Raw genomic sequence first — 22,294 nt, forward strand, 5'->3', positions numbered from 1 at the left:
AAGAGAACACTGGTCATTCACTCCTCCCCACCTGCAATCCCTGCTGGTGCTGAGACTCAAACCTGCAACCTTTGGGTTACAAGTTTGACTTTCTAACCATTAGGCCATGACTTCCCCTAGATTAGTAATATGTACCAGGGCCATAGCTGGGGTTTGTGGGGCCTCAGTGCAGGTTGGACCAGTGGGCCCTGTTTGAAACTTTAAATTTGTTTAATTTGTATGTTTGCTCTACTTATTTATTTTTGCTATTTACACAATGTTTAAGTTTTTTCAAGATTGTAGGTGTCCAGGTACAGAAACTGAATAATCAAATGTAAAATAGCACTGCTTAGTCTTCAATGTAAACATTAAATGTGCAATCAAACCAAAATTTATTCAGACACCTTCAACATTGCTTACATTATCAGAGTTTATTTGCTATACTTTAGATAATGGTAACAAAATGTGACAAGAAGAGTTAACAAATTAATCTTGATAATGTCAGCTAACTTTGATAGAAAGGAATGTAATGGATTACAATCAACCAAAAATGTAGACAATTGCTAGTATGAAAATATTTACACAAATTGTAATACTTTGTCGACCAATTACCAAGCAACACTTAATTTTGTCTGTGGTGTAAAAAGGTTGCATTAGCAATTAAAGAAAAAACTCGCAAAACATGGTCAGGTCAAAGTGTCTGAATAATTTGTGGTCCCAATTTTTTTTAAAGGGGTCATATGAGGTTGCTAAAAAGAACATTAATTTGTGTATTTGGTGTAATGAAATGTGTTTATGCGGTTTAAGAAAAAAAAAAAAAAAACATTATTTTCCACATACTGAACATTATTGTTTCTCCTCTATGCCCCGCCTTCTGAAACACGTCAATTTTCACAAGGCTCATCTCTCTGACAAGCGAGGTATGCTGTGATTGGCCAGCTATCCAATGCATTGTGATTGGCTGAATGCCTCAAGTGCAAGACGGAAATGTTACGCCTCTCAACATATTGTGAAGCTTTGACTGGCCCGAGCGACTAGACATGATTTCTAGTCGTGTTTTCTTTTGGAAGGCAAAAACAAAGTAGTTTTGTTTTCTGGGCCCCTTTAATCATCACCATATTTCACCCCACTAGCAACGGCCTTGATATGTACACTTATGGTAACATCACAAACCCTTTAGGGGTAAAGTTACAAAGGTGTCTTTTTGAGGATACTGTCCCAGTGACAAGCTACAGTACCCATAGCCTAATGTATAATTTTTCATATTTTTTTTTTTTCTGAATGTGTGTAAAGAAATCTTATAGTTGAGCTTATGCTCTGAATTTGCATTCTGGGCTAGTGGTGGTTCTACTAACCTTAACTGCAATTACAAATGTGGTTACATGTATGAAGTGGTCATTAAAAACGGTGTAAGCATTTATATAAAATAATTATCAATTTAGTTTTAATAAGTGTAAGAAGACACTCACGAGAGAGAAACATATTTTAATAATGGCACACACACCCAAATAGCTGAAACACATAAAGGAAACAATAAAAAAAATAAAAAAAATAAATAAAAAATAAAGTTGTAGAACAAAAGGTCTCAGGTTACGCATGTTACCATGGTTCCCTAACAGGGAAAGAGACACTGCGTCTTCTATAGGTTGCTATGGGGAACACCATCAGCATGACACGGTGTCCAAAGCACATGTATAAACACAACAATAACATTGGCTCGCAACACCCTATGACGTCACTATCTGTTTGACCATAGAATAAAAGGGTACTGGAGGAGCACACCATCCACTTCTTCATCTGAAGGACACAGAGCAGGCATCCCAGGGGCATGGCGTGGGGACACAGTTTCTCATTCCCTCTCAGGGAACCATGGTTACATGCCTAATCTGAGACATTCCTTTTCAGGGAATTTGCACTGTGTTCTCTAGAGGTCTCTATGGGGAATGAAATACCCACTCTGCCATGCTGAGGAGAATGCATGCCAAATTATGTAAAAGGCCAGCACTAAGCACTTCACAGGAGATCATCTGGGTCGCCGCTTGATGGCTGTTAGTGACAATATCCCCTTTGGCCAAAAAGTCAAAGCTGCATGCCCTATAGGAACTTACCTGCTAGCAGCCAAGAGAAAAGAAGCTTTGTCCCTGGGCAGATTTCAAAGGCTTGGAATCATATCTAAATAGGGGATATGGTCAGGTGTCTGGTTAATATATACACACTCAACCTGTTAAAAGGCTGATCTGCCCTCATACAAAAAAAAGTTACATGGAGGCTAGAAGGCCTGACAACCTAATACTGCTGCATGCAGAGCTTTAGGGTGCAAAGTGCTTGGCATGACAACCCCCTAAAGTGAGAGGAGTACTAATCCCACTCAACCAATGCACATGATAGAGCTCCCAGGAGAAAGTACTTGGTATAATGACCCTCAAAGTGAAAGGAGTACTATCATACTCACTACTATAGGGAGTACTCAGGATAACGACCCTTACAAGTGACGGAGTACTGCCAAGCTCAAATTAAAGGAGACCTTATCAAGGGGGCTCACAGAGAACCTAACAACTTGAACCAGCTGCAGTATAGAGCTCCAAAGAGTGAAGAGATGAGAGGTGTACTGAACATGCTCACACATGCTTTTGGGAACAAATACTCAACATAGTGACCCTCAAAATGTGGGAAGTATTATAGCGCTCAACATCTTAAGGAGCAAAGCACTCATCATAACGAGAGCAAGGGCAGTACTACATGCTTAACCTTAAAGGCTGCTATCAAGGAGGCTCACATAGAGCCTAAGAACTTGAACCCGCTGCAGCGTGGAGCTCCAGAGAAGCGTAGTCCTCAACATAACAGCTCTTTAATGTGAGAGGAGTACTGAACATGCTCACCCATGTGTATAATGAGAGCTCTCAGGAACGAATACTCAATCATAATGACCCTCTCAACAAGGGGAGTAGTATAACACTCACCACTTTATGGAGAGAAGTACTTAGCGAAACCACCTTCACTCACTCACAGAAAGCCTACTGAGTTCTTAGGTAGCAGAGTACTTATTATAACAACCCTCTTGAGCAGAGGTGTCATACTCAATTCCTCAGTTTAGTTCCAACCCTGCTCCATCATACATTCCATGTAGTTTTCAAATAAGTCTGAAGGACTTGATTAGTTGTATCAGATGTTTTTAATTAGGGTGGAATCTAAACTATGCAGGGCTCCGGCCCACCTGGAACTGAGTTTCACACCCCTGCTCTAAAGTGAGAGGAACACTGCAAAGCTCAGCCTAAAGTTCAGCTTATCAAGGAGGCTCAAGGAGAGCCTGACAACTCGAACCAGTTGCAGCACAGAGCTCCAGAGAGTGGAGTACTCAATATAACGACTCACAAAGTAATACCTAATACCTAGTTATATCAACAAACTGAGCTATTGAGAATGAGGAGTTGTCGTCATAGCACAGAGCTCCTCCCCTCGATATCACAGTCTCTGCCATCTTGGCAGGACAAAACATGATTGTTTACATGTGTTGTTAACTCGGTAGTAGAGGAGGTTCTCGCAATTCTGCACTGTTTTATCATGCCTGGAAGTTACTGCTGCGTTAAAAAGCTTCTCCAGTACCTCGCACGATACATATGGAAAACATAGGAACAATGTAATTTTTTTAGGTTACACCAAGCGCATAACAGATGTATTTTGAGAAGCTCTCAGGCATCCAACATATCAACCCATATGAGCTCCCTGCAGCGGAATGGCACAGAGACCTGGACCATTTACCTCCACGCACATATGGACATTGTGAATTATCTCGTTTTTGATGTAAGTTACTACACAATGCATGAGTTTAAAAGCCACAAGTCTTTGGAAAGTTACAAGGCTTTCTGCCTTGTCTGGGTCCATCTTACGTACAAGCCTCCAGGTGATGGAAACTGCGTTGTACTGACCAAAGTAAGTAAATTAACATGCGTTTTAGCGTGTTGTAATTACACATTGCATTTAGTAGACACTTCTTGACCAAAATGACAGAGTAACTTAAATAACTGTGACTATTTCGTAAACACTAGATTGTAACGAGGTGACTTACATCGTAAACAAGATAATTCGCAATGTCCATATGTGTGCATGGAGGTATATGGTCCGTGTCTCTGTGCCATTTCGCTTCAGGGAGCTCGTATGGGTCAATATTTTGGATGCCTGCTGTTTTGCGCATGGTGTGAGCTCGTTCCTGTAAGGTCCCCTTTCTTTCGACTTATCTTTTGCATTGCTTTACTTTCTTCCTTTTCTTTCACGTATTCGTAGATCCGTCTCTGTTCCGCCGCCATAAAAAATGCACACAAATTAAAGAGCTCTGAAATGTTTAGTCGTGCCTTTGTGAAGTTCTGAAGGCATTGCCCCTGGCAATCGATAGCATGTCCTACCATCATGGCTGACTGGCTCAGACCCCGCCCAAATCAGCCCAAAAACAGCACGTGACTCCTCACTCTCAATAGGGAGCGGAATACTCGGCAAATTAACTCCTAAAATGAGAGAAGTACTGCCACATTCAACCTTTATGGCAGCTCATCAGGGAGGCTAAGAAGAGCCTAATCAACCTGACATCTGACAACCCTGAGCCCAAGGGAGCAGAGTACTCTCTAAACTCTTGCCCAAGGAAGCTCACCGAGAGCCTAACAACTTGGCAACACTGCCTGACAGAGCAATGACATGATCCTCCAGTACCCTTTTATACTATGGCCATGCCAGTAGTGTTGCCATAAGCTGTTGCCTGCAAATGTTATTGTCATCTTTATATAACATATGACATGTGAGACATGTGTCACATAAAAGTGATACATCAACTTGAAGACAACTCTGTATAGTTTGTTTCCTATTTTTCTTCGGAATCATCTTATGGTTCAAACATATATGGTTTAATTAATTTAGTATTTCCACTTGCCATTGTGTAGTGTTTACTTCTTCAGGTAACTGAGTGAAAGTGAAGCAGGTAGTCTGAGATTGTGTGATTAGGTGTGGACGTGGGGACTAATTTGCATATTCATGTTACTGTGTAAACTGGATTAGGTAAGAGTGTCATGATAGTTATATTCAAGCCATTTTAAGCATGAGATTATTTTCAAAAGAAAAAGTATTTAAACAATTTTCATCCAAAAAGATGGATTAAAATATGATGATTATTAAAGATGATATAGAAGGATAACATTTGTTTTGAAAGTTACAAGCATCACCTTTATTAGTTCCCAAAAGTTAATGATTGTAACATTAAAAACTACAATAATCAAGTAAAATGTATGTTAGTTTTTCAGCATTATTATAACAATTATATGTAATCATAATTTTAGACAGTCATTGTTTGATTTGCTTTGAGAATGAACAGTCTTCTGTTGTTCTACTCATAAGCAACAAAAGCTACAGTGTTATCTTCCTGATTATGTGTTCTATTCTTTCCTTTTCTTCAACTCCCCTTGTGTAGACCTTGACAATGAGGTCTTACCTCAGTTGCTGTATTAATTTGCCTTTCATTTTGCTGATATTTCTGTTGTGCTGACTGCAGACTGTTATTGTTGTTGTTTTTTTTTCCATCTTGTTGGCAGAGCTATGGCCCTTGGCCATTTTAATTGACTGATTTTCTGGCAGAGAGCTCACTGAATAAGAGAGGCAGATTCAATCAGCCGTGCATTCAGCTGAAGCTGGAGAAACCAAGAATGGAAGCGGGTGGAGGGTGGGTAGAAAGGCTTCGGTCAGAGGGTCCAAAAAAGAATGAGAGAGACAGGCAGATGTTTTGTTTCCAGTCCCCTAAAATGCCTTTTTTAATTACTTTATACATTTGTATTCTGGTGTGTGCATCTGTTACTCCATGGTTATACCCAAGAGCATGAGTTTGAGATGTGAATGGCTTAGGAGTCTACTTTAAACATTAAAGTCAGTTTAAAATCACAAATGACCCTATTTACTTTCTTTATACACATGGTGTTATTGAACATGCTGCATCCATTCGTGCATTTTATTCCAAAAAAAGAAAAAAAAAAGAACATTTTAAACAAATTGTAATTACTTGTACATCGTCTGCAGTGATTATTCTTCTTGACTGACATCACCCGCTCCTTTTATTTTACAACCCTGCCCCTAAAACCACTTACTTTTTTTTCCTCACAGAATATCCTGTTTCACTCAGAAATGCATCACATTATGAAAACAAAATGGGTTTCGAATGATGCTTCATGTTGAGCAAAGAAGCATTCTTGCTACTAAACTGCTTTTGAAAACAGCTAAAATGTGCCTTCAGTAGACATTTTGAGAAATTTAGCCTCATATGATACGTGCTGCATTCCTAAAAATTCTACACAAAATCTGATTTCCTCTCAGCATTATAGGTGGAAACTTGTATATCACCTCTTTTTGACATCTTGGGTTATTTCAGTTTTTATTAGGTGAGCATGCAAGTAATAGTTGAGGACTTTTGCACTTGAGAAGGTCCATGCATTTCTTTATAACCGATTCATTAAATACTTAAATGTGGATTGTTAATAGCTGTAATGTAATTAGACTTGCTCTTTGTGACACTGAATTATTATCTGAATTAGCTACTTTACCTCTAATTTGGGCTGTGAGACTTTGTTTACACTGCATAAAAATGATGACTTTAGTATTCAGACTGCTTTTTACACTTGAAAATATCCTTTATATTCAGACAACATTTTGTCATATTCATTGATAAATGTCAATGAAAAATCAAAGCAAATATTTCAATAATTTTTTATTGTTTTCATGATAAGAGGTGATATGTAAGAACAATTTGATGTAATTAGACCAGGCTTCTAAAAAGCAGATTTCTTATGAATTTCCCCCCTCTCTACCTGCCTGAACACCTACATTGCCTATTTTATATGTATTTATTTATTTAGTTATTTATTTTAGAAAGAAAGAAAAAAATAACTTTTAGAAAGCAAGGATGCATTAAATTCATCAGAAGTGACAATAGAAACATTTTTTAACTTTACAAAATATTTCTATTTCAAATAAATGGTTGCTAAAAGGTATAATGGTTTCCACAAAAATATTCAACAGCACAACTGTTTTTAACTGTTTTCTTGAGCAGCAAATACGCACATTAGAATGATTTCAGAAGATAATGTGCAGAAAGAAATCAGCTGTTTCATCTCAAGTACGGTAAATACGTTTTAAAATAATAAGGAATATAACATTTTTATACAATTTTTTTGCATTTTAACTTCCCCACAGACCCTGAGATGTCCCTGTGATGTCCCTTTCACATCCTCTCTGAAACGTATAGCCTTTCTGAAAACCCATCCTTTCCTCAAACAGAAAAGACTCAATTTCTCTATCCAACATAATTTCTGTGAACAGGATAGCCTATATGTGTCAGGTCTGTAATTGAGTAAATTGCAATGTCTGTCACTGTTGTTTGTTCCATTCAGGCAGACTAATTTGCCCAAACCCTCCGCTTCAAGGCGCAGGGCTCCTTCAGTTCGCCTGAAAATGAGCCTTGTCACTCACACCATAGCATTTGCCCAGTACATCATTACCAGATCTGTTTACTGGCACCAACCTGACCATGGACAAAAAGTAAGATGGATTGAGTGATGTTTATTACGCACTGGCCTGGGCTTTCTTTGCTGTGCCTAAAGCCACAGGACATGTTAATAAGCAGCAATACAGACAGTCCTCGTAGTTGTGCTTGCTGCAAATTTGGTCAAAAATAATTGGGAGCCCAGCTTCAGCATTCTTTTGTGATCATTGGTGTTTGCACATCTCCTTTGTTTTGTTGCGTTGATGGATGTCTTTCGAGGCTTCAGCAACTGAAAAGTTGTTATCTGATTGATAGCTGACATAATGAGTGGACGTATACAGTGAATGCAGACAAAACCGACATTTCACTTGTCTGACTGGTTAATGTTCTTCAAACAAAGTGGCCTCTACGAGCTGTCAGTCACTGTCACAAGACCCATCACCTGCGCTGTTGCCATGGCGATGGCTTAGAAAGGGAGACATAAGCGAGGCGTTTTTTTTATGGTTAGTCCGTGACAGGTTTTCTCAAAGCCTGTGCTCAACAGATCCTCAGAGCTAACAAACCCTTTGACTTATGTCTCTGAACGTGTGTGTGTCTGAGATTGCATGAGCTGATGTGTGTGTGTTTGTGTGTCTATGTTTTTTGTAGGTGAGGATCTCTGTTTGTTTGTGTGTGTGAGCACGCAATCTCAGATCTTTGAGACTTCTAACAGATTACAGGTCGTGGATGTCACACGTGTGTCAGCGCCGGGGTGCAATGACAGGGTGAAAAAGTGCAAGCAATGGTGTCTCCATGGATGACATAAATCACCTACATGAAACGCCTGTCACCTTCCCTCTGTTAGCCATCAATCAGCCCTACACAGGGTGAGATGATGGGCTCAAGCTCTCTTACCCTCTGTCATTCTGTCTGTTTCTATATCTGTCATTTCCTGTGCTTTGAATGGTGCCTACTCTTCATTCTTGAGCTTTCATTCCTCTTTATCGTCTTGTTTCGACCTTTCTGTTGGATTTCCATCTCTGTATCCTTCAATCCATCTTCTGTTTGGTAAATCAGTATTGCTTTCACTTTTATATCTGGACTCTTGTTAAGATTGACAGAGACTGATAATGTTCTTTTTTTTTAAGTCCAGTTTGTGTTGTCCTAAACTTATTGGGTTTCCATCCACACATTTTTATTCAAATTTTGAGATATTGCAAAATCCTGAATGGATGCATCTAGATGCAAGTAAAACCACTGAAATGCGTACTCCTACTTTTTTTTTGTTGAATGCATATAGTTGTAGAACAATTGAAATATATTACTGAATGTATTCCTATTATGTGCATCAAAAACCTTGCCGTAACCTAGTTTGTATGAGCATTTATCTGCACACTCTAAAATACAAGTAATTGGTAACATTGAAAAAAATTGTTCTCTTGAATTCATTGGATGGAAACTGCTTTGTTTGAAAATTAGTTTTCTAATGTAATGCCTTTTTGCATAAAATAAGTTCACAACTTAGATGAAAATATTGCCCGTATGATCTTTCCCTCCAGTGAACTGCATCGTTAAGATGAACTCAAAAACAAGATTAGATTTTTAAATGAATTATTCAGATGTGTTTGTTGAACTGGAGCAACTGAGTCATCTGGATTTTATTATATTTGACTCTTAAAGACTTGTTCAAGGATTATACATCTTTCCTCATGAACATACCAGAGAGCTTCAGTTTTGCACTTTTCATGACACAAAGGTATCAGTAAGCTTGAGGATACTTCTTATGAATATTTTTTCAGGAATTCACCTTTTGCCTTCACAAGAAAAACAGAAACAGCAGGTTTGGAATGAAATGAAGGTGAGTAAATGATGACAGAAGTTTATTTTAGGGGATCAATCCTTTTAACCCAGGCATTCAAATTCAAACTATGGTGAAAGAAATATGGATGTTTGTTGGCTTATGAGAGTTTAAGCCAACTTTGTTTTACAGAACTCTTGATTTATGTTTGTCTCAGTCTTATAAAAGTTCTACCTTTGAATGCCTCAGTGGCTTTGCCTATTTGTTTATTTATGAACAGATTTAGCCAAACTGGCATTTATTGAATCTTAAGGTTTCATAGAGGTATCAGTATTCACAGCCTGCACACAAGCAACAGTTTTCTATGCAAGATGTTTCGGATTAATTACTTAACTGGCTGAATCCAGAACACGTTGTCAATCTGGCATCAGGGGCAGTTGACCTTTAACAGGTCTGATATACCTTCAATGTCTTTCTTAGATCAAGAGGAAATGTCTCGCACTCTGTCAAAACAAAAAGTCCATCAGTGTGCAGCCTATGTGACTTTAATGAAATCTTGGTAACTGAATAATACTGAATGGTGGCTGAGACTATGGAAGTATCTCACAGTCTGTCATCGCTTTTCTCTCTTCTCAAATGACAGCACGCTGTGCAGATGTGGAGGCACTGTTTGTCTTGTCGCCACGAGGTGCTGTTCCAATGACAGCATTGTTTCAGATGTGATGAAGTGTGAGTGTGGTTTTGGCAAGAAAGGCTTAGCATGAAATGTGTTGGCTTTGTCTGCTAACAGCCCTTTTGAGAAAACTAGTTCAAATGTTTTTCTTTTGTTTTATTATTGTACATTGGAGGGGTGGTCTAATTCACTCTCCCCCACTTGTACTTTGTTACAATGTACTTTGTCCCCGCGTGAGCTTCTATTTGTTTCTGTCTATTTTTTTTTTTTTTGTGTGTGTTTGTGTGTGTGTGTGTGTGTGTGTGTGTTTGTTATACAGCTGGAGGTCAGTCTTGAGGCTTGAGTCACTGAAGGTGGTCAGAGCTGTCAGTTTCTTCAAGTTGCCTTTATCTAAAAAGCTTTCGCTGTAACAAACTTCAAACTTCATTAGTTTGGAGACGGTAATGTTTAAACTTGATTCATTTCTCTTGGTTCATGTCAAATTAATTTTGATAAATAAGTTGCATCTGACTATAAGTCGGGACCAGCCAAACTATGAAAAAAGTGTGACTTATAGTCAATATAATAGTATTATAGAAAATACGGTAATCATAACAACAACTAGTTAAATTATTTGGATACAGTACCCATGTATTCTTTTATCCTACAACAATTTGCATTCTGTCATATTCCCATTACCTGTTTCACACTTGGACCTAACTCTCCCTGTTCTGTGGCCTTTTCATCTCCTGTCTAGGAAAGTAACATGTTTGAGGACACAGAACTGGTTTCAATGCAAACTCTGATGACATGCCATTGGCCTAATTTTACTGATCTAAAGTACTTTTACTATGTGAATTTTAGAACATATTGTATGTAGCTATCCATAGCTATCTGTCCTCTTCCTCTTAAAGTATTGTAGGATACTCATCTCTGTGTGAACATTTTGACTACTGTTACTTCTATGGACATGTATTAATGGCACACTGAATTCACATTCACATTAGCTATCATTTGCGTGTTTTACACACATAAAATAAAAAAATTGATTTACTCCAGCCCAAAAACTGTTCAAAAACCGCCCAAATGCACTCAAAACCACCAAAACTATGTAATCCCTGATCAGTGTTTATTTCAGTATTTTTACTTCCACGTTTTTCTTTCCTACTATGTTAGGGTTGGTTACATTTACAAACAAGAAATAAACACCGGCTGCCGAAGCATAAATAAAATAAACCGTTTTATGTGCATTAGCGCCACCTTTTGGACTGGAGTTTAGCCCTCCTTATAAGTAAATGACGCCATCAAAACCTTACTGCGAAATGACAATATCCTCCACACACTCGTTTATAAGGCAGCCTCCTGTATATTTGCTAGTCTATTTTATTTAATCCAGTGGCATGATGGGTTTTAACTTCATTCAGGAGATTTTGGGTAACTGCACAACTGACAGACTTTAAGCGCACCGCCAACGGTGCATGTGTGTGTGTAACCATAGCGACAAAACGACCAACTTTCGGAACCTGCACTTCGTTTTTAAAAATGTAATTATGCATTTAAAAGTTTCAGAATGGATTAATTTGGCAGGCAATGCAAAACAAAATCTGAAATTGGGAAGTAGTGAGGGGGACAAAACTCAGATTTTGAAATGTGGGGGGGGTGAGTATCATTTGTGTCCCTGTAGCCTAATGAAATCAAGAGGCTATTCCTCTCTTGGTTAATGTAAATGCACCACCAACATTTAAGGTCTTTAAGAGTCATATATATATATACCTCTTTTTATTGTTCAAAAGTGACAGTAAAAACATTTTTAATGTCGCAAAAGATTTATATTTAAAATAAATACTGTTATTTTGTCATTTCTTATCATCAATAATAATTTATATATATATATATGCTCCTGTAGCCTACACTGAGCAGCATTGAGCACTCTCTCGCGGCTGTAGACGGTAATGTTTTCTCTTGGTTCTTGGTTCTAAATAAATGCGACTTATAGTCCAGTGCAACTTATATATGTTTTTTTCCTCGTCATGACATATTTTTGGACTGATGCGACTTATACTTAGGTGTACACACACACACACACACACATATATATATATACAGTCATGGCCAAAAGTTTCGGCAGTGACATCATTTTTGTTTTGCAAAGTCTGCTACTCAGTATTTATAGATTATTTTTTACACATGTTTCTATGATATACTGAAAAACAAGTCTTAAAGGCTTTTATTGGTAAAAAAATAAATGAATAAATAATAATTTTCTGACTATGTCCCATGTTTTAGTTGTATTTTGTTCCACATGTGCTCTGTGACCCAGTTTCTGTCTCCCGTGCTTTGATTTCATTCCAGGTGTTCCCCATTTGTTTTGATTGAATCCAGGTTTGTCTAGTCGGTAGTCCCAATTGTCTGTAGTTAAAGAGTGTTCACTTCCCTGTTTTCCTGGTGATGTCTATTTACGGGGCGGCAGTGGCTCAGTGGTTCATGTAGGTTGTCTACAAACCGGAAGGTTGGTGGTTCAATCCCCGACTCCACCTGACCAAGTGTCGAGGCGTCATTGAGCAAGACACATAACCCCAGCTGCTCCAGATGAGCTGGATGGCGCCTTGAATGGCAGACACCGCAGTCGGTGTGTGAATGGGTGAATGTGTGGCAAATTGTAAAGCGATTTGGATGGCCATGTGGTCTGTTGAAAGCGCTATATAAATGCAGTCCATTTACCATTCCTGGTCTGCGTGTGATTCCCTGAAAGATAATTAGACTCCTTGGTTTTGTACTCCTGGTCTCCTCATTCCTCGCTTCATGCTCCTGCCCGTGACAATAATAAAATGAGTCAATTTTTACAGGGTTGACCTTTGTTCTTCATAACCTCTGCAATTCACTCTGGCATGCTGGATATTAGATTCCGGACCAAATCCTGACTGATTGCGATCCATTCTTGCCTTATTAGTTCTCGGAGTTGATCAGAGGCAGACTGTAGTGAAGTATTTTTATTCTACAGTAAAAGTACTTTTGAAGTGTCAGTAATTTATCTGTTTATTATTATTTATTAAATTTTTTTGCTTTTTTTTTTTTTTTTGAAAACTTTAATTCAAAACATAATATTGTATTTTTTAATGCACTTTGCAAAGTTTCATATTAAATATCATGTATTACTTAATTACATTAGAAATATATATAGGGTGGCCATACAGGGTTCATACGGAACACGTCCCAGCCAGGATTTTAATAATGTCTAAAATGTCCTTGTTTTGGCTATTTGCACTGTGCAGGTTGATCGTTGTGTAACATTCATGAGAGCTATAAATAGGAGAGCGGACCCACTTTATATTAAGTGGCCTTAAATACTATGTACTTACATTTTAATTAATAATTGAGTACAATGTACTTATTGTGTACATGTTTTTACATTGTACTAATATTTTAAAAAAAACTACATGTAATTACATCTGTATTTAATTTCTGTAATTACATTTGTAATTACACTGTTGACCCATACTTTACACCTTAACCCACCCTTAAACTTACCCATACCTCCAACCCTCTCTCTAACCTTACCCCTATCCCACCTCAATAGCAGCAAAAGTGTTTTACAATACAAAATGAACACAATAAGTACATTGTACTTTTTTATGTAAGTACATAGTAGTTAAGGCCACCTAATATAAAGTGGGACCTGGCACACTTTTTTTTTTTTTTTTTTTTTTTGTGCACAGCAACGCTTCAAGTCGAATTTTCCATCGCTTTGATCATTCCCTCTAGATCTCACCTTCTCACACGCAACCCCATGATTGGTCGATTATGCACAATACCTGCATGTTATTGGTCAAACTGCTCTGGATTTTTTAGGCAATATTCAAATCCTGGCCGGGACATGTATGAACGTACTAAATGTTTTAATTTTCTTAAGTATTAAAGGTTAAACAACAACAACTTTAATTTATGAAATGTAGTCAGAATCAGAATCAGAAGAGCTTTATTGCAAATTATGCTTGAGCATATAATTAATTTGTTTTAATAAATAAGTGTATAAACAATTGTGCTATAAACGATAATGGAATAGGATTGAGTAAGATGCAGGGATGTACCAGGATGGACGGGTAACAAATAAAATTTAAGGATATTGAAGAAACTGTTATTGTGCCTGACTCTCCTGGTATTTGCAGCTCTGAAGCGCCAGCCAGATGGCAAAAGTTCAAAAAAGGGGCAACTTGGATGTGAGGGATCCAGAGTGATTTTCTGAGCCCTTTTCCTCACTCTGGATGTATACAGTTATTGAAGGGTGAGCAGGCGAGTACCAATAATCCTTTCAGCAGTCCGAACCGTTCTCTGTAGTCTTCTGCTGTCTGATTTTGTTGCTGAACCAAACCAGACAGTTATTGAAGTACACAGTACAGACTCAATGACGGCTGAGTAGAACTGTTTCAGCATCTCCTGTGGCCGGTAAAACTTCCTAAGCTGGCGAGGAAGTACAACCTTTGTTGGGCCTTTTTCACAATGGAGTCAATGTAATTGTCCCACTTCAGGTCCTGAGAGATGGTGGTTCCCAGGAATCTGAATGACTCCACTGCAGCCACAGTGCTGTTCATGATATTGAGTGGGAGGAGTGCAGGGGGTTTCTTCTGAAGTCCACGATCATCTCCACTGCTTTGAGCATGTTCAGCTCCAGGTTGTTAAGACTGCACCAGACAGCTAGCTGCTCAACCTCTTGTCTGTTAGCAGACTCGTCACCATCCTGGATGAGGCCGATGACTGTAGGGTTGTCTTAAAATTTCAGGAGCTTGACAGAAGGGTCTTTAGAGGTGCAGTCGTTGGTGTACAGCAAGAACTGCAGTGGGGAGAGAACACATCCCTGAGGGGCACCAGTGTTGGTGGAGCAGTTGTTTGACATGAATTTCCCCAGTCTCTCTAACTGTTGCCTATCTGTCAGAAAGCTGGTGATCCACTGTCAGATAGAGCTTGGAACAGAAAGTTGGGTCAGACTGATCTGGAGGGCTGTTGGGATGAAGGTGTTCAAAAGCCGGATTAAAGTCCACAAACAGGATCCTCACTTAAGTCCCTGTTTTGTCCAGATGCAGGATGAAGTACAATCCCATTTTGATTGCATCATCCATGGCTCAGTAAGCAAACTGCAGGGGGCCCAGTAAGGGTCCAGTGATGTCCTTCAAATAAGCCAGGACCAGTTTTTCAAACGACTTCATGATGACAGACGTTAGAGCCACAGGTCTGTAGTCCTTAAGTCCTGTTATCTTGGTTTTCTTTGGAACAGGGATGATGGTGGAGCGTTTGAAGCAGGAAGGCACTTCACACAAGTCCAGAGATCTGTTGAAGATCTGTGAAAAGATGGGGGCCAGCTGGTCAGCACAGATTTTCAGACAGGCTGGTATAAAAATTATCATTGTTGAATGTTAAATAAGTCCTGGTAGAAATGCATATATCCTCACAAAAACTAATATGTGTTCGCCCAGATCGGTGTTAACAGCTTCAAAAACACTCAAATCAGTGAGGTCAAAACAAGCTTGTAAATCCTGCTCTGTTTCACTTGTCTATCTCTTCAACTTCTTTACTACAGGTTTGGAAGATTTAAGTTTCATCTTGTAGGTCGGTATAAAATTAACCAGACAGTGATCAGACCACCCGAAAGCTGCTCATGGAATAGAGTGATATGCATCCTTTATTGTGGTGTAACAGTGATCCAATATGTTACTGTCTCTGGTGGCAGTATGTATTTTGGCAGTTCACGGGAGAGATTGGCATTATTAAAGTCCCCAAAAATGATTAAAACGGAGTCCGGGTTTTGTTGTTCTGTCTCTGTGATCTGATCAGCGAGTTTCTGTAAAGCTGAGTGAAGTAAAAAGTTGTGCAGTAAAAAGTATGAAATTATGCTTTGGAATGTATTGAAGTAAAGTTTTCAAAAGAAAAACACTCTGATAATCTACAGATACCTTTTAAATTTACTTGAGTAAAGTAAAAATACTTCACTACGTTCCCTCTCTGGAGTTGATCACAATTTGTCGACTTCTGCTAGTTCACTTTCTTTTGAGGACTGACCACAGGTTCTCTTGGGGATTGAGATCCAGGGAGTTGCCTGGCCATGTATCCAAAATTTCAATCATGCTAGAAAATGCATAGATCATCACCAAATTGCTCATAAATTGTTGGAAGAAGTCACTCTTGTAGGGCATTTTGATACCATTCTTTATTCATGGCAGTGTTTTCGGGCAGAATTATGAGAGAACACACTTCCTTGGTTGAAAAGCAGCCCTACACATGGATGATCTCAGGATGCTCCACTGTTGGCACATCAAAGGGCTCATGTAGTGTTCACCTTTTCTTCTCTGAACAATTTGTTTTCCAGATGTCCCAAACAGTTGGAAGGGGGCTTCAGAGAAAATAACTTTGCACCAATCTTCTGCTGCCCAATCCTTCCTGCAGAATTTCAGTCTGTCCTTGAAATTTTTTTTTTTTTTTTTGGAGAGTGGCTACTTTGCTACTCTTGTTGACACCAGGCTGTTGTCCAAAAGTCTTAGCTTCACTGTCCGTGCAGATGCTCTCACACCAACCTGCTGCCATTCCTGAGCAAGCTCTGCACTGGTGCTGACACGATTCTGTAGCAGACTCCTCAGGAGGAGACGGTCCTGACTCTTATGCTATTAGCAATTATTTAAAATGCAACTGATCACTGATATCTAGAAACGATGGGCCCTATTTTAATTATCTAATCGCAAAGTGTAAAGTGCATGGCACAGGTGGACTTAGGAAATGTCCAAATCCATTTTTGCTTTTTTAACGACGGAAAAATGGTTGGTGCGCCCAAGCGCATGGTCTAAATGAGTTGTCCATATTCTCTTAATGAGTAATGGGTGTTTTTTGGGCGTTATGTGCAATAAACCAATCAGAGTCTCATCTTCCATTCCCTTTAAGAGTCAGTTGCGCTCGTGCCTTGATGGATTTGCTATTTACATGGCTGAATTTGGCAAGCGCAAAGACAGAACGCGTCTCTGAGATGAAACGGAGCTGCTTTAATTTTTACTATTTGGCATGTTTGTTTGCTGCTGTGTGTCCCTGTGTTTAATAAGCAGCATCTGCGCGTGTTGCGGACCCAAATAAATAACTTTGTGCCAGACTTTACACCAGGTTTGAGTTGGTCTATGGCGCAGTCTATTTTCAACTCCTTAAAATAGCATTCCGCCAGCAATTCGCCTCAGCACACCTCTTTTTTTTAGACCAGCACGCCCATGGGTGCACAAATGGGCGCAAATGCATTTGCTAATTAAACGACGTGGCGCTGGATGGGAAAATACGAACGGTGCCGGACTGAAACTAATGAGTCTTCCGTCGCATTGCGCCGGGTGTATTATAGGGAGCAATGTGAATGATCACCACAACAGCTTAAGCTGCAAACTTCCCAAAACACAGCATTTTTTTTTATAGACATAACTTGACAAACTTGACAAAACTCTTCACACGTTTTCAACTTTTTTTAAAAATTTATAATCAAATTTTTTTTAACAGAACCTATGTAGATATTGTTTTCTGTTTTTTTTTTTTTACTTAAAAAAAAAAAACTTTAGGAAACACTGTTAGTCAACATATCATTGGTAAACACTGCATGTGTAATGATAGTCACAAACATGATTACTTTTATAGCTTTTATTTAGCCAAGCAGTGTTGTAAGTTGCCTATGTGTGTTCAAAAACAGGTATCGGACCTTTGTCTCCGAGGATGCAGGGCCCAACACCCTGGTTGCAACAGTCCTGGCCAAGGACCCAGATGGAGATGGGATCACATACAAAATTACAGCAGGCAACCAGGAGGGCAACTTTGTCATCGACAGCCAGAAAGGTGAGACATCCTTTGAAGATTTAATATTACTCTTCTGATCTCTCTGACAGACGTTTTACGCTGTATGAACACTCACTAAGGAGCAGTGCAGTAGAAAAGTCTTAATTCAGTGCTTTCTTTCAAACTCTTTACATTGCATTGCATCATTTTATACTTAAGTTATTTAAATATGAATAATTATAATTTATTAATATTTAATAACTAATTGTTATTTCATGGAAGAGTGATCACAGCAGGGCAGCTATTAAAACAATAGTCTTATCCTTATTTTGATGTGTACATATATTAAGATCCCAAAGAAGTCCTATATATATATTTTTAATGTAGGAGAGCGAGGTCTAGACATGAAAAATGTGCAGGCCAAACTTAAACTTGTGTTCTAATGTGAAAACCACAACACCAGTGCACACAGTACATCACTGCTGCATCACAGCTCCGATAGTAAACAGACACTTTTATTGTTAGAATACCCAGTATAGAGAGGATGGGAAATTATGTTGGATGATCTTTAATCTGAAGGATCCTTAAGGGTTAAATGAAGACACAATGTTTAGTGTGAACATATGGTAAACGGTAAAATCCACAATGGCAGGAGAGTGAGTGAAATCAACAGCAACATCTGTTTGAACAGTCAAGTACATAATGTGCTGTATGTTAGATCACACTAGTTCTTCAATGTTTTTATAAGTACATTACAAAAATACAGACATCAATAATGCTTCAGTGTATCAAAGTTACATTTCAAGTCAGTTGAAAAGTTACCATGTATGATTGCCATTAATCACATTTCCTTGCTAGTGACAAATTATAAATAGGTAATTATTGTAAATAGTTTATTTTGGCAAAACTGTTAAAGGTTACAGTTAAAACACCCACACAAGAAAAAAACTGTTAATATGAAATCCTATTTCTGCCTTAGAGTCTAGAGAGAGAGAAAGAGAGAGCATTTTATATTGTGAGAAATAAAGTCAGTTGTTAGGAATAAAGTTGCAATTGCAAGAAATGAAATCACAGTTCTGAGTAAGTATAGCCAGCATTTTCTTTTTATTTTAAATATTTTATTTTAATTTTATTTTTTCCTAACTCTAAAGCATAAATAAGAAATGGGAAATATGAAAGATCCAGTTGTAAGCATTTTAGTTTGATTATAAGTATATGCTTTAGAAACCGTGTGTGTGTACAGATCAGACACTCTGAGTCCCTTGAAGATTACAGAACCTTTTGCTAGGCATTTGCACATTTCTGTTAACTAATAAGAAAGTGTAGAGTCTGTTTATCTCCTTCAGTTTTGAAGATATTTAGTAATGGCTCAGTAAATATAATACTTATTTTCAACTACAAATACAAATTTCTTAACTTCTCAAAGTAACAGCATGTGCTAAACAGCTCATAACTTCACACACCACACTCTCCTCAACAGTGAACGAGTTAGACATTCTTTGATTGAAAGAATTTTGATTGAAGTAGGACTTCACTTGTCCTTCTCACAAAATATGTTTGCTGCTTATGTTCACAGTGCTCCAATTTAGTGCTTTATTCAGGTGATTCAAACATGCACCGCTTCATTGGAAGCACTGCGGTTCCTTGAAGAGTGTCTCTGTTGATTCCCTTACCTGCATTTTCCTCCTTTTCTCTCCTCTAAAGATCAAAGCTTTCCTTTATTGCCCCTTCTATGGCTCATCAGATCTCCGTCTCTCCTGAAATTCCCTCTATCATTCATTAGAGCCTCTCCTCTGTTAGGTTGTTTTTGTTGGTGCGAAGCAGGGCTAAGACGCTTGGCGCTCGTTGTTAATTTACTTTAACTCACAGAGGAATGTACTCAGTTTGATTTAATACCCCTTTAAGGATTCAAACAGCAAATTCAATAATATGATCAGGCCTTTTGTATTAAAGACATAAATACTAAGACTGCATCCGTTCCATGAAGGATGTATTTACCGGTACGGCAGCATAGTGTTTATGCGGATAATCAGCCAGATCATCGCCAGCACACAGGACCTGTAAAGCGTTTTTATTTTCCTGTTATTTGTAGTGTTTTGATTTTCCTTTGTTATTTGTCCTGCTAAAAGGCCTCGTGTTAAACAAGGTTCCAACATCCAAATGTCTGGAAATGGAGAAATGAATTGAAAAAGAGAAAAGGCTGCAAGCAAGGATATTTGGCTGACAGGCTGTTAACATTGCACAAAGCTGATAAATTGTGTAATTAAGGATGCTCAGGATGTGTCCAGCAATCCATAGAATATATATATATATATATATATATATATATATATATATATATATATATATATATATATATATATATATATATATATATATATATATATATATATATATATATATATATATATATATATAGTTATAGTTGCTGTCCTTCAGTCTCTTGAAACCATTATGGATTGAAATCTTTGTTCATTGTAGTAAGCAGGTATATAAACTCACCACCCCCTTTCTAAATGTTCTCTAAAGAGTTTTCATGCAATATGAAGAAGAAAGATATTTCTGAAGATAAAAGCATGAAATAGTGCAACGTCTTGCAAAAGGCATGAAAAGAGTATCAAGATTATTACAGAGATTATTGAACTGCCAAAAGAGTTAGTGACAGAACAGAAGAACTTGATCTAATGAATAGCTAAATAGTCAAAATAACTAATGAAAATGAGTTAAGACAGTGTGCTGCACACATCAATGACTTGTCAGTGCTGGCAAGAGACCATGGGATAAATGGGATAAGCTACAGCTAAGTGTCACTTACACTATTTTAATAAACCTGCAGAGGAATTTTAATGCCTTCACATTATGCATTGAATTTGTGTATAATGCTATATTTGTATTTAGGGATATGCCAGTATCAAATTCTCCTTCTGTGATTAATTGCTTATGATGTTATCATGGTATATGGTATTACCATGGTACTGGAATTTAGGCATAATACAGTATAAATGGTTAAATAACTGTTTTTTATAACAAAAATAACCGAACATTTAAGTACAATAAAAAAAATACAGAAAAAATATTTAAAGTTAAAAGTTTTACGCAGATTAAAGTGCAAAAGAACTATAAGGACCCATAGGTATCACTTAACAATAAGATCTCATTAGTTAATGCATTAACATTCTCAGTGATCAATAGCTACATTTGCTACTGAAGTTATTAATCTTTGTTAAAAAATACAAGTCTTAGTTCATGTTAGCTCATTAAATAACACAGTTGCAAATTTAGATTTTTCAATGTGTTACTTAAATATCGGAATACCTAAGATTAATGAATGTTCTGAAGAATTTTTCATTGGTAGTTTATGTTAACTAAAGAATTAACTAATGTTAACTAATAGAGCCCTAATGTGAAGTGTGAATGAACAATAAAGAATCAAAACGCTTTCAAACAATATCTAAAGCATTTTGCAATCCAGATTAAAAGAAAAAGAAAAAAAAAGTTGAAAATAAATAGCCTGTTAAGTCTAAATACTTAAGTATTTGGCACTGTGATGAACATCATAGAGAATACACTAATCTGAATGGCTTTTATAAATTATTTTAATATTTTTTAGAAAGTAGCAGAGCTGCTTTATTTATGGGGTTTCCAGAAGGGCTGCATTTTCTGCAGTTTAGCGTCATCTGCTGTTAGAGAGTGAATGTGCTTTCATTCAGCACATCTCCCCATGTTCTTCTCATTCATGCTTGTTTACATCAGAGCGCACATGCGTCTTTCAAGCAGCATACAGCAGTATTGTGCATTTTGACCGAGCGGCAACCTCCTTCTCTCTCTCATGAAGCCAACAAGGAAGTGACTAAAACTGCAGTTCATCGACTGGCTGCTTGAGGCTGGCTGCAAAAAGGAGTAAGTCCCATAGACTCCCTATGTTAAAATGCCCAACTTTACAGCAGAAAAAACATGTTTACAGCCTAGTTAAAAAAATTTTGACCTCCATGACAACTGTGAGGGGGGGTATTTTTTTTTTTACTCATTTGTTTAAATCATATTAAGCCTTAAAGTCCTGCATAATTAAGGGTGCGGCCACTTCAGTGACAGGTGGTTTGTCGCTGCTGTCACCGCCATCAAACTAGGTGGGCTCGCTCTTTGGAAACCCATGGGTGGCGTCATGAACACTACGTCCATGTTTTTATACAGTCTGTGATTTCGACCAGTTGATGGGAATGGTATTCTTAAAATGCATTCAACATTCTGAATAATTTGTAATATTTAATTATTAATGGTATTTAGAAGTGCTAAGATAACATATTGTGCATATTCATTACAGTGATATATTACATTACCAAATACCTGCACATGTCTATTTGTATAATACCTTACGTTTGAGTATACACTACAATTAAATAACAGTTTAATTATTAACAGTTTTATTCATCAAGGAAGCATTAAGTTGATCAACATTGACAGTAAAGAGATATTAATGCTGTTACAAAAGATTTTTATTTCAAATTAACTTTCTATTGATCAAAAATCCTGAAAAAAGTCACGTTTTGAAGTTTTTATTATTATTATTATTATTATTATTATTCTTTAACCA

The 22,294-nt window shown here is 37.6% G+C and overlaps 1 protein-coding gene across 1 annotated transcript in view; it reads left to right on the forward strand.

Moving 5' to 3' along the window:
- Nucleotides 1–22,294, forward strand: part of LOC128016668 (neural-cadherin-like) — a 242,598-nt gene that overhangs the window by 113,963 nt on the left and 106,341 nt on the right. The window contains exon 7 of the mRNA XM_052601356.1: nucleotides 17,621–17,763. Within this exon, the coding sequence (XP_052457316.1) occupies nucleotides 17,621–17,763 (143 nt within the window). The remainder of the gene's footprint in view (nucleotides 1–17,620; nucleotides 17,764–22,294) is intronic.

The sequence above is a fragment of the Carassius gibelio genome, chromosome A7 (assembly GCF_023724105.1).
Source record: "Carassius gibelio isolate Cgi1373 ecotype wild population from Czech Republic chromosome A7, carGib1.2-hapl.c, whole genome shotgun sequence".
NCBI lineage: Eukaryota > Metazoa > Chordata > Actinopteri > Cypriniformes > Cyprinidae > Carassius > Carassius gibelio.